Here is a 10,708-nt window from a genome sequence, read left to right as displayed (position 1 = left end):
CGGTCCGGGAAGATCCCACGTGCCGCGGAGCGGCTGGGCCCATGGGCCATGGCCGCTGAGCCTGCGCGTCCGGAGCCTGTGTGTCGCAATGGGAGAGGCCACAACAGTGAGAGGCCCGCGGACCGCAAAAAAAAAAAAAAAAAAGGGATGGTGAGTCACATGGTACTGTTATTGTGTACAGTGTGTGTGTGTGTGTGTGTGTGTGTGCACGCGCATGCATGTCCTAACTCTGGTCTTCCCATCCAGGCTGTAAGCTCTGGAGGGCAGAAACTCTCACCTTTGGAGTCCTTCCCACTGCCTGGCTCCTAGTGCGGGCTCAAGAAACATTGCTGATGGGCTGATTTGTAACCAAGGGATCTGGTGAGTATGGGTGAGAGTGGGGTGAGCTGGGAGAGAGAGCAGGTGTCAATGCAAAGGGGAAGGTGAGGCAACCCTGCAGTTTGGGCCACGGGCCACCCCACCCCCACCACGGCACAGCGTCCCCCCATCACTTGCCCCCAATTACCAGCCAGTATGTGTAGGGCCCCTGCGGTGGCCGCCAGCTTGGTTTTCCTGGAGGGCTCCAGACCCCCAATGTTCGTGCAGCGCAGCCCCACCATGCCTAGGAAGAGGCCCAGGAAGCCCAGGAGGATGGCGGTGATCATGAGCGCCCGGCAGGCCTGGATGTACCCTAGGGAGGTGGGACACAGCCATGGGTCCCTGAGCCGGCCCCTTCCCCTCCATCTGCTCTCCCGGCTACGACAGGCAGCCCCTTATACAACCTGCTCAGGCCTCAGTCCCTAAAAGCCCTCAAGTCCTCTCCCTGTCCTTCAGGCCCCATCCAGACTAAGCAGTCAGGCCGAGGGGTCACACGCCCCTCCATCCCAGGAGCTCACCTCAGTGCCAACGAGGCTCAGCGCCGCCTGACCCTCCAGCCTGCGCAGGCGCACTTCGCCTCTACCTCCATTACAGGGCTTCTCCTTGGCGCCACTGAAACTTTGGCCGGATAATGCTTTGTTCTGGAGGGCATTCTCTGCACTGTAGGATGTTTAGCAGCATCCTTGGCCTATGCCCACCAGACGCCAGTAGCAGTCCCCCCAAACAGGACAATCAAAATGTTTAGACATCGTCAAAAAAATCACCCCTGGTTGAGAACCGCCGTGCTCTGCTGGGTATTACAGACACTGCACCCAAGCACCCCCTCCCTTTCCCCACATCTACTAGGTCCCATTTAGTGCCCAGCGCAGTGCCCGGCATCCTGAACTGAGCCTCTTCCTGGAGTGACCGATAGGGGGCAGCAGTGACCTATGGGTCACTGGATAAAGGGCAGCCTCTTATCTGGAACGTGGGATACCTGGGCCTAGGACAGGTCAGTCTAGCGCATATGCTTTCAGTGCCTGTTTCTCCTTTCTCAAACTCGAAGAGAAAGGCTGCTCCCTTTCTGGCCCCCCTTCCTCCTTCTCTGTCTTTGATAGTTGCCAAGCATTCCCAAGGACCTTGCACCCCTTTACCGGGTGGGGCAGTGCCACCTGTGTTGAAGGGGAAAGGCTGGGCCCCTGCCAGGAGGATGTGAAGCGGCCCAGAGTTGGGGAGCAGGGAAAAGCGACCGAGTTCTCTGGGAGCATTTTCTTATTCCCAGCCACTCCTTCTGAGGTTCCCACCCTCTCCCCATCCATCCAGCCAGCCATCCCCACCTGGGGCAGACCAGCTCCAGATCCTCAGGTAGCTCTCGTAGACAAAGAGATTATTGAAGGGCCCATAAAGCATGGGCTGGGTGGCTGCGAGGTGGGTAACTGATAGGAACCTTCCCAGGACCAGAACCAGCCTGGGAAGCAAGTATCAGCTGGCTCGTGATACACACGATTCTGGATTCCAGCCCCCCTACCACCTGTGTGGCTCTGGGCAGGCCACCTTGCAGTTTTCCAGCTTCTGGAAGATGAGGTTACTAACACCGCCAACAGCGGGGCTGTTATCAGCACTGAAATGGTGCATGTGAAGCATTCAGCACAATGCCTGGAACCTCAACCTGGGCAGCTGCGCTCTGCTCTCCCCCTCAGCACACCCTCGCACTCCTGTCTTTCATTGTCTTTCGTACACACTCACGAGAGGTTTCAAGCAGCAGTCCAAGTTGGGGCCCCTCCTTACACCATGGTGTGGTTGAGGGGTAAGTCAGAAGGGGGTGGCCAGAGCTGCTGAGTGGCTGCCGCCAATGTCCGTTCTGGCCACCCAGCCTTCTGGGTGTCTGGCCCAGACTGTACTCAACTTTTACAGAGGGCTTTTTTCGGGGTGGGGGGGCATCCTGGATGGGATGAGAGCATGAAGCCCCTGCAGCTGCCTCAGGAGATTCTGGGAATAGTGGGGGCACAAGAGACCCACCTGGACTCCCTAACGGCTCAGAGCATCTTTGACATACACGGGGGCGATTTCGTGGCATGCTGACCTCAGCTCTTTCCCCTACCACCTGGCCCCTGCAGCAGGGGGCCTGGAAGAGCATGACGCCTCCGTGAGCACCCAGTGAGGGCATGGGAGCTGCACTGCATAGGGTCTCTTGTCATCCCCTCTTGGCCTGGCGAGGGGCCGACTGAAGGACTCTCCTGGGGAATAATGGGGGTGCTACTCATAGGTGAGCAGGGAGCAGGACGATGCTTCAGCCACCAGGGAGAAACTTTCTGGGCCAAAAGAGCTGTAGGCTCCAGCCCGCCAAGAAACTCAAAAAAGTACGTTGACCCGAGAACCCCAAACACATACACACACACACACCCCTCCTTACGGTGGACACTGAGATGTGCAAGAGGACTCCCTTTAAAACAGTCCTTTAGAACTCACCATGGCAGTGAGACCAATGCCCCAGTGGAAGCCTGGCGAAACTACTGAGACTTTTAAGTATCTCGACCCCCAAGAATCCAAGATGAGGTTTCCTCTTCACCCCACGAGCCCCAGCACTCCCACCCTGAAACTAAAATGCTGAATTTGATTGAATGAATATAGATGCTCACATCACATTAACATTTTGCACATTTTATCTCATATAATCCTCACGACCACCGGGTGAACCAGTGCTATTATGACCGTAATCTTACAGATGGGTCAAATGCAGCTCATTTTGTCACCTGCCCGGGGCACAGAGCTAGTCAAAGGCAGGTGCTGAAGCTGGCACTCTGGCCCCAGTGCCTGCACTTGTAGCCACAAAGACAGAGGGTCAAGTCAGAGCAGGGGGCCACGTGTGGTGAGGCCTCCACCGCAGTTCCAGAGGGCTGCCCCCAGCACTCCCGGCTTCAGGAACCCAGGTCTCCCAGCTGGATTGAGCCTCCCGTATCTGTATGGCACCCAAGATCAGACCGCAGGCAGCACCCACCCTTGCCGGGGTCTCTCCAGCCTCCCGCCTCCCTCTGCTCCCCTCAGCTCTCCCCACCCCGTACCAGAGAGGGCCAGCATGGACGGGAACTCCCAGCAGTTGTAGACTCCAAGGGAGTCGGTGGCACAGCTATACCAGAGGTTCTCGAAGATGGTGTTGGTGGTGATGACGTTCCCGTGCACTGTGGACACTCGCCAGCTGCTGTGTGTCAGGGTCACTCCTAGCAACAGCAGCCCCAGGGCTGCGATGAAGAAGCCGAAGATCTCCACAGCCACCGACATGGTAGGACACAGGCCCCGAGGGGAGCCTGAGGCCCCAGAGAAGGGGAGGGGCTGAGCCCCAGGGGAACTTGAAGGGGCTTTGGCTAAGGAGGGCGGTTAAGGCAGGCTGGGGAGAGAGAGGGAGGCAGGCTGCAGCCTCTGCCTCTTCCTTGGCCCAGGTCTGTCTCTGGTTGGTCTCTTCCCACTCTCCGGGTCTCTCCGCTTCCCCGCAGGTCAGTCAGAGGAGTGAGACAAGAGTGCACGGCAGCTGTTGAAGAGGAGATGGACAGAATAAACGAAACGGGCCAAAAGTCCACCCCCTCCCCCCAGTCTCTGGGCTGCCCTGGGCTCCCCGCCCCGCGAGGGTGTGGGGAGAGGACTTACCGGGGAGGGACTAACGGATGCTGCCAAGGAAGGGCTCCCATGGGAGGCACTGGGAGCCGAGGGGAAGCATCTGCCTCTGACTCAGCTTTAATCGGGGGCCAGAGAATGGAGTAAGAGGGACAAGAGACAGAGATGGAGACTGACCACAGGCAGGTCCCCTGCACCTTTCAGTGGGGAAGGACCAAGGGAGTGGAGCCACCCTCTCTGAATGTTGGTGAGAACAATTCAAGAAACTCAAAGAGCTAGGACTTGAGGCATTGAGTCTCCAAGGAAGATGAAGGTTGAAAAAGGGAATGGGGAATCTGGGAGAAACCCATGGCTCTGGAATCCAACCACCTGGATTCAAACCAGGTCCCGTCATTTACCAAAGGGATGTGGGCATGAAGTTTGAGCCCCTTGACCTTGTTTCCGATTCTGTGAACCAGAACTACTACTCCTCACTTCATAAAATTGTGACTACAGATCAGAGCTCCCCGCAAGTATGAATTGCTCGATACTTGGTGAATGCCCTGGGTCTGGGCACCCAAGGGCCAGGGTGAGGCCAAAGGAGGTTGCTTTCCCCCAAACTTCAACTTCCTGAACTTGAATTTTCCCCCCTTGTTGGGATGATCTTTGACTCTCGGCAAAAAGCTTGATCTTGCTGCTAAGGGGTCTCAAGGGGGATAAACCACAAGCCCAGGACATGATCCTCTGATAAACTAAGAAGCAAAGAGTTATCAGAACTGTCACCAGCTCTATTAATTATGAGAGATTAGAAACCTCTGGGTCCCCATCCCAAACCGAGGCTGAGCACCTGTCCCGGCACAGACGGTCTCAGTTCCTGCCCCAAGGCCACGGCTGGGGCAGCTCTGGTTCTCTTCTGGCAGGTGAGGCTGGGGCTCAGTCCAAGGGGCCCGTCCTACACCCAGGCAGTCACATGGGCATCACTGCGCTGAGGTGTAGTCCCCCATCCCCTCCTCCCTGTGTCAGGCTCCTCTGTGCTTCCCCAGGCGCCTCCGCCCCAATCCCCCCCAAGCTGGGCTGAGGAACGAGAAGTATGCAGTGAAGCAAGGCAGGCCCGTGCCGAGCCTGGCACGGGCCAGGTGTTGGGCAAAGCAGGCTGTGTGGGGACCGGGTTCCGACCTTCCTTCTGCAACTGGGATGTCCTGGGTTCCTGACCTCTCCCAAGACCTCTGCCGACTCCATGCCAAATGCCCATTTCCTTCCCCCCACCAGTGGCCCCCCTCCTCTAAGGAGTGGGATATGGGGGAGGAAGGGGAGGGCGCAGGAAGACAAAGGGAGGGAAGGGTGGAGGTTTTGGAGGAAACTGAGTGGGGGCCCCCCTGGTGTGGAAAACTCCACACGCTGAGAGGCAGCTGAGTGGGTCAGAGGAGATGGGAGATGTAAATTCTTGCCTGTCCCTTCAGCTCTGCCCTTTCCGCCTCTGGTCACTGCTTTTTCTCAGGATTCTACGGCTGGGCAAAGGGCACGCCCCTATGCTGCCTGCCACTGCTCAAGGACGTGGCTGGGCTGGGGTGAGCGGGGGGAGGAAGCGTGTAGGGTCTGGGCAGCTCAGCGGACAAAGAGAGGAGAACCCCACACCAGCCTGGGGGGCAGGAGTAGGAGGGCACAGAGCAGGGAAGGCCCATGCATGACCCCCACCCCTGGGCCCAACAGAACCTGCCCCTTCCTCAACACAGACACAGAGGTTCTCAAGCCAAAGCCCAATTTTATTTACACTCATCCCAAAACACATGATTTGGGGCTAGGGGACAGGTCCCAGGGGAGAGGAGGTTGAAGGTCACAGAGGACAGTGACAGGTGCAGAAGAAAGGGACGGTGAGGATGGGTGGGCCTCTCTTCCAGTGTCCTCCATGGGCTCCACGTGTCTGTCCCCAGGCAGAGGCAGAGACGCCGTCTCGTTCAGGATTTGGACTTGGATACAGCAAGTCCGATGAGTCCAGCCAGTCCCGCCACGCCCAGGGCCATGCCTCCAACAATGGCCATGCCCACTAGACCATCTGGGGAGAGGAAAAGGGAGACCGTCACGAGTCCAAAAACCTAGTCTCTGCAGGGACCTCGGCCACCATCTTGCTGCCCGCTGCTCCTCAACAGAGGATGGGCCTCTGTATCTGGAGTCATGGGGGGAGGGACCCCTGAGGGATGGAGAAAGAAGGGGGTTTGGAGAGGAACTGCTTGGAGGGCACCATCAGAAGAGGGCCCAGAGGGCCCAGGCACGAGGGAAGGAGGAGGACTTAACAGAGTTGAGAGGCACCTGGGGATGCTGGGGGCCAGGGAGACACGAGGGTGGGGAGTGGACGGAGACGGAGGGAGAAGGGCAGAGAGGACGGCCTTCACCTTTCTTCATGGCCTTGTCAATGAGCTGTTCCAGTTCCTTGGCCTGGTTGTTCTGCGGCTCTGTCTGCAGCAGCCCTCGCACATACTTTAGGGCTTTTTCATATTCCTACACTCAGGGAGAATGACACCCCCGCTTCAGAATTCTATTCCTCCTCCTACCCATCAGAAGGGCCTTCCCTCCGCTGGACCCAGGGCTCTTCCCTCTACCTCCACCCCCTCCCTCCCTCCAGCCCCACCCAATGGAGTAGAGTCCACAAACCATCCCAACTGTGTGGGGTTGATAAGCCAAGGGAGATAACAGCCCAAGGCTTGGGGCTGCACCCCACTGCTGACGTCACACTGCTCCCCACACCCTCGGCACCTGGATCCTCTGTCTCTCACCTTCCCTCAGCGTCCTGCTATCACCCTGCACCTCTGTACCCAACACCACCCCCTGCCTACCACCCTCTTCAGCCTTCCAGAGGGCCTGGGCTCTGTGACTGAGGAGAGAGACGAGAGGGAGCTTGGCCACCCAGGCGGGGTGGAGGGGCTGAAGGAGCTCCCCGCCTTACCTTGAGCCGGTAGTTGCCCACAGCCAGGTAGAAGACATAATCCCGCTGCTCCTCTTTGCTCCCTTTGGGCAGCAGCTCTAGGGAGCGGGGGAGGGAAGAGGGTAAAAACCCCTTCTCTCCCTTCCTAGTGCCTGTGTCCCAGAGACCCCCTCCACTCCCTGAATACCTATAAGATCTTGGGAGAAAGTCACTGTTCTGAGCCTCCATTTCGGCTCCGGTCACTCCGGGCTTCCCAGCCAGAGCTCTGGGGCAGCATGAACCCCAGCTGCCCTGATGCCCCAGTGATCCACACCCTGGTATCAACACTACAGCCAACTTTGGTTCATCCAAGTGAACTGAAAGGAAATCAAGGCACCGGAGAAGCCAAAAGGCATCTCTACTCAGCTGTGGCATCTGCTGTGTATTTTAACTACAGCAGCTTGCTGACCAGAATTGTGTTCAAGATCAGTTTGCACTCCTTCCCCCTTTAAAAAACAGCTCCAAAGTCACCTTCAGTTACCCCTCCCTGAAAGACCCCACCTGACTTGCTTAGTTCAGTGACTTCCCAGAGGCTCATGTGTTCAGTTGTACTCTGCATTAGAATCTGCTAAGTAGTTTTGCAGGGGTTTACACATCTTCCCAAGTGTCTGTACTGTCTCCTCAACTAGACTGGCAATGTTTAGAGAGCAATTCTACAGCTGTGCCCTGCTGTACAGGAAACCTAAGAAACAGACAAATGGAGGCAGAGATGATTTGCATTAAGGAAGAGTCTTACTTTTATGGATTTACAACAGGCATCCTTGGCTAGTACAGTGACTGCTTATACACCATTACTTGACCAAGAGAAAGGGGGTACAGAGAAATTTAAAGGTCAAGTATTGTGGCCTCTGAAAAATGGTGACGCATCCAAAACCAGCAGGAAGTAGGATTCTGATCAAAAGGCACCACGTGCTCACAGGTTTTGGGAACCGTCTTCTGTACTTCTTCCCCCCCCCCCCCCAAAGGTTTTCAACAACAGCTGCTAAATAAGCAACACGGTGGGGCTGGGGGGCAAAGAGCATGGGACTGGGACACACAAGCAGGAGCTTCTAGTCCCAATTCAGCCATAAGTCAACCAGCTGTGTGACCCGAGACAAGTCACTTTCCTTATGTCTAGACTACCACATCACCAAAGTCCAGTGGGGACTGACATGCTATGATTCGGTCTGGCAAAACCACCATCGATGAGGTGGCAAGTAGCCAAAAGCACAGTGGGAGGAGTCAGGCTAAGTATAGCCCTTATTTTGCAGTGCGTTTACTGGTAAATTACTGTGAGGTGACTGCACTATGAGGTCCCATGTTGAAAAAGGATCCCCGAACTTGAGATGGAGGGAGTGAGCCAGGCCAACAGTGGTTGAGGACGATGGTAGTTGGGAAGGGGAGAGCTGGGGAGCCAGCCTAGCACCTCACCCTCCAGCAGAGCAAGGCCTTTACGGATGTCATCGTTGTATTTGCTTCGCACCAGGCACCAGGCATATTCAAACTGCGTGCTCTTGGACACTGAGCCTGCTGCCTTCTCAGACTGAAATTTCCTTTCAAACTTCTGCCATAGGAGAGGAAAGGAGTCATTTAGAGGTGAAGGGGGCAAGCCATACTGTAACAGGACCTGGGTGTCCCTTTCCCCGTTACTCTGCATCTTCCCCTCTGCCACATTTCCCTTGCGGGTCTTGGGGTCTGGTACCCCAGGTTCTGCCATCTCCATCGCGGGGACCCAGGCATTCTGCTTCTTAGTGGCGGGCTGTCTTGGCCCCCTTTTGCTTCCCTCCCCCTAGTGGTACCGACTGGAGATGCCACCTGCTGGCGGCTCCAGGCACCGCTCCCGGAGCAGCTGACCCCGAGAGGCTGAACAGTAAACACGCTGTCAGAACTGCTCAACAACAGCCCACGCGGTGCCTCGTCGGAGACTGCTTCTCCCATTCCCACCCTGCCGGTCTGGACCCTTTCTTATCTGAAAAACGGGAATAAAAATCGTGCCTACCTCCTACTAGAGCTACCAAGATTGAGATCTCCCCTGAAAGATCATTAGCACCGTGCCGGATTGTGACTAATATATGAAAGTTTAAGGTGGTCACTGTGTTCCCCCTGCCACTGAAGGAGCACTCAAAATCGGGTGCCCGCACCCTGACCTCCTAGCTCCTGCATGCACTCAGCACCCGTCCAACTCCAGGCCCCCAGGCTGAGGCGTGGTGGCGCAGGAAACTACATCTCCCATTAGCCTTTGGGGCAAAGTGGAACCTCTGGGCAGGAGCCGGACGCTGCAGGGGCTGCCGGGAGCCGTAGTTCGACTTCCCTAGGCAAAGCTGATGCTGGGAAGAGGGTTTGGCCCCTACCCGGGCTCTCCTCAGGGCCCGCCCTTCCGAATCTTCCTTTTCCCTCCCTCAGGGCCGGGCCTCACCAGTAGGTCCTCCACAGACACCAACTCGTTCAGCACGGCCTCCATGGCCGCCGGCCCCGCAATGCTCACAACTCAGACGCTACTGTGCCACCTTCTCCATGGCCCACTGACCGGGGCGGAGAGTCACTTCCAGCGCCCGGCGGAAGCGGGATCGCCCTCCACTGCGCAGAGCCAATCGCTTCACGTAGCCGCCGCGAGCCCGCCCCCACCCCGTCCCACGCGCCGCCGCCGCGGAGCAGCGGGGGAATCACTGATGCGCATGCTCCAACAGGTCCTTCTCGTTCGCCTACGGCTCGCAGGCCGCGCCCGGTGCCAGACCTGTCTTCAAGCCCGTCTTCACGGATACCCTGTGTGTGCCTCCGTGTACGGAGGCTGCCTCACTAAACTCTGAGACTATGTCTTGGTGGTTAGCCCCCAGACTGAAAACAGCGAAAAGAGAAGGTGGGGAACTGGGCATGAATCACATAATTTTAGGGACCAGTATAACCCTCCCTCGCTCCCCCCGCCGCCAGTTCTCCCCTCCCAGATATCTAGGACCCTAGAGGCTACGCGATTTTTCAATGCCTGCAAGAAAATCATAACTAGTACCAGGGTTTCCAGGGCCCCGGCTGACTCTTATAATGCAAGAGGAAAGAAAACTGATACGTTAACCATACACCCAGGACTGGAATACATAATAATGGGGGATGCTATCAATGGGAACTTAAAGAAAAGCAGTTGTCACTGCTTGCAGAGAGGGTCCAGTCTTCTAAATATTATTTAATAAAGCATCCTCTGGGTGTACCCAAGGGGGAAAGGCCTGCCATGTGGGGTCATGGACGATAAGGAGCTTGGCAGTGAGAAGCAACAAAGCCTGGAAAGGGGAAGTGCTGCATGCCACTCTGGCATCCGTGTTCTGTGCAGTGATGGGACTGGGTTAGGTAGTGATTTTCAAATTTCTTTTTACCTTGATCCACAGTGCTCCAGTACACATGTGAATGTAAGTTCCATGAGAGCAGAGACTGTATCTTGTTTATCCGTCCATCTCCAGCTCCGAGCACAAGGTAAATGTTCAAGAAATACTCGTTGAATAAACAGGAAATAAAGCCGACAATAGTAATGACGGCAGTGCAAGTGCAGGGGATTGTCATCCAAACACCTTTCACATTTGCAAGACCCCTTGATTTTTTTTTCTTTCCTCATAACAGCCTTGTGAGTTAAGTTGGCAAGTTATTCTTCTCTATTTGGCTTGGACAGTTGAAATCATTGTGATATGAGCTCAGTAAACTTTGAGAGAAACCTCAGTTTAGGGAACTGGCTCCATAATGGTCAAGGAGAAAAATTCACATTCATTCAAAGATGTATTGAGCTTCTAATTTTGGCTGGGCTTTGAGGTAAGCAGAGAGGGTAAAAAGATGTACAGAATACGAAGCAGATGGGCGAAAACAGGA

General features: G+C 56.0%; 2 protein-coding genes across 2 annotated transcripts in view; both read right to left on the bottom strand.

The window, feature by feature from the left end:
• CLDN15 (claudin 15) overlaps window positions 1-3,862 on the bottom strand; it is a 5,641-nt gene extending 1,779 nt beyond the window's left edge. The window contains exons 1-2 of the mRNA XM_007468824.1: window positions 3,399-3,862; window positions 506-670 (exon numbers count right to left, since the gene is read on the bottom strand). Of these exons, the coding sequence (XP_007468886.1) occupies window positions 506-670; window positions 3,399-3,615 (382 nt within the window). The 5' untranslated portion in view covers window positions 3,616-3,862. The remainder of the gene's footprint in view (window positions 1-505; window positions 671-3,398) is intronic.
• Window positions 3,863-5,670: 1,808 nt separating this feature from the next.
• On the bottom strand, window positions 5,671-9,409 carry FIS1 (fission, mitochondrial 1). The gene is made up of 5 exons (XM_007468823.1): window positions 9,279-9,409; window positions 8,294-8,426; window positions 6,866-6,942; window positions 6,315-6,420; window positions 5,671-5,977 (listed from the first exon to the last, which is right to left on the bottom strand). The coding sequence occupies exons 1-5, from the start codon at window positions 9,321-9,323 to the stop codon at window positions 5,880-5,882; spliced, it is 459 nt and encodes a 152-aa protein (XP_007468885.1). The 5' UTR covers window positions 9,324-9,409; the 3' UTR covers window positions 5,671-5,879.
• Between the last annotated feature and the right edge of the window lie 1,299 nt (window positions 9,410-10,708).

The sequence above is a fragment of the Lipotes vexillifer genome, unplaced genomic scaffold (assembly GCF_000442215.2).
Source record: "Lipotes vexillifer unplaced genomic scaffold, Lipotes_vexillifer_v1.1 scaffold12, whole genome shotgun sequence".
Classification (NCBI taxonomy): Eukaryota; Metazoa; Chordata; class Mammalia; order Artiodactyla; family Lipotidae; genus Lipotes; species Lipotes vexillifer.
The sequence above is the reverse complement of the archived record's forward strand: the minus strand, read 5'-3'. Positions and strand labels throughout refer to the sequence as shown.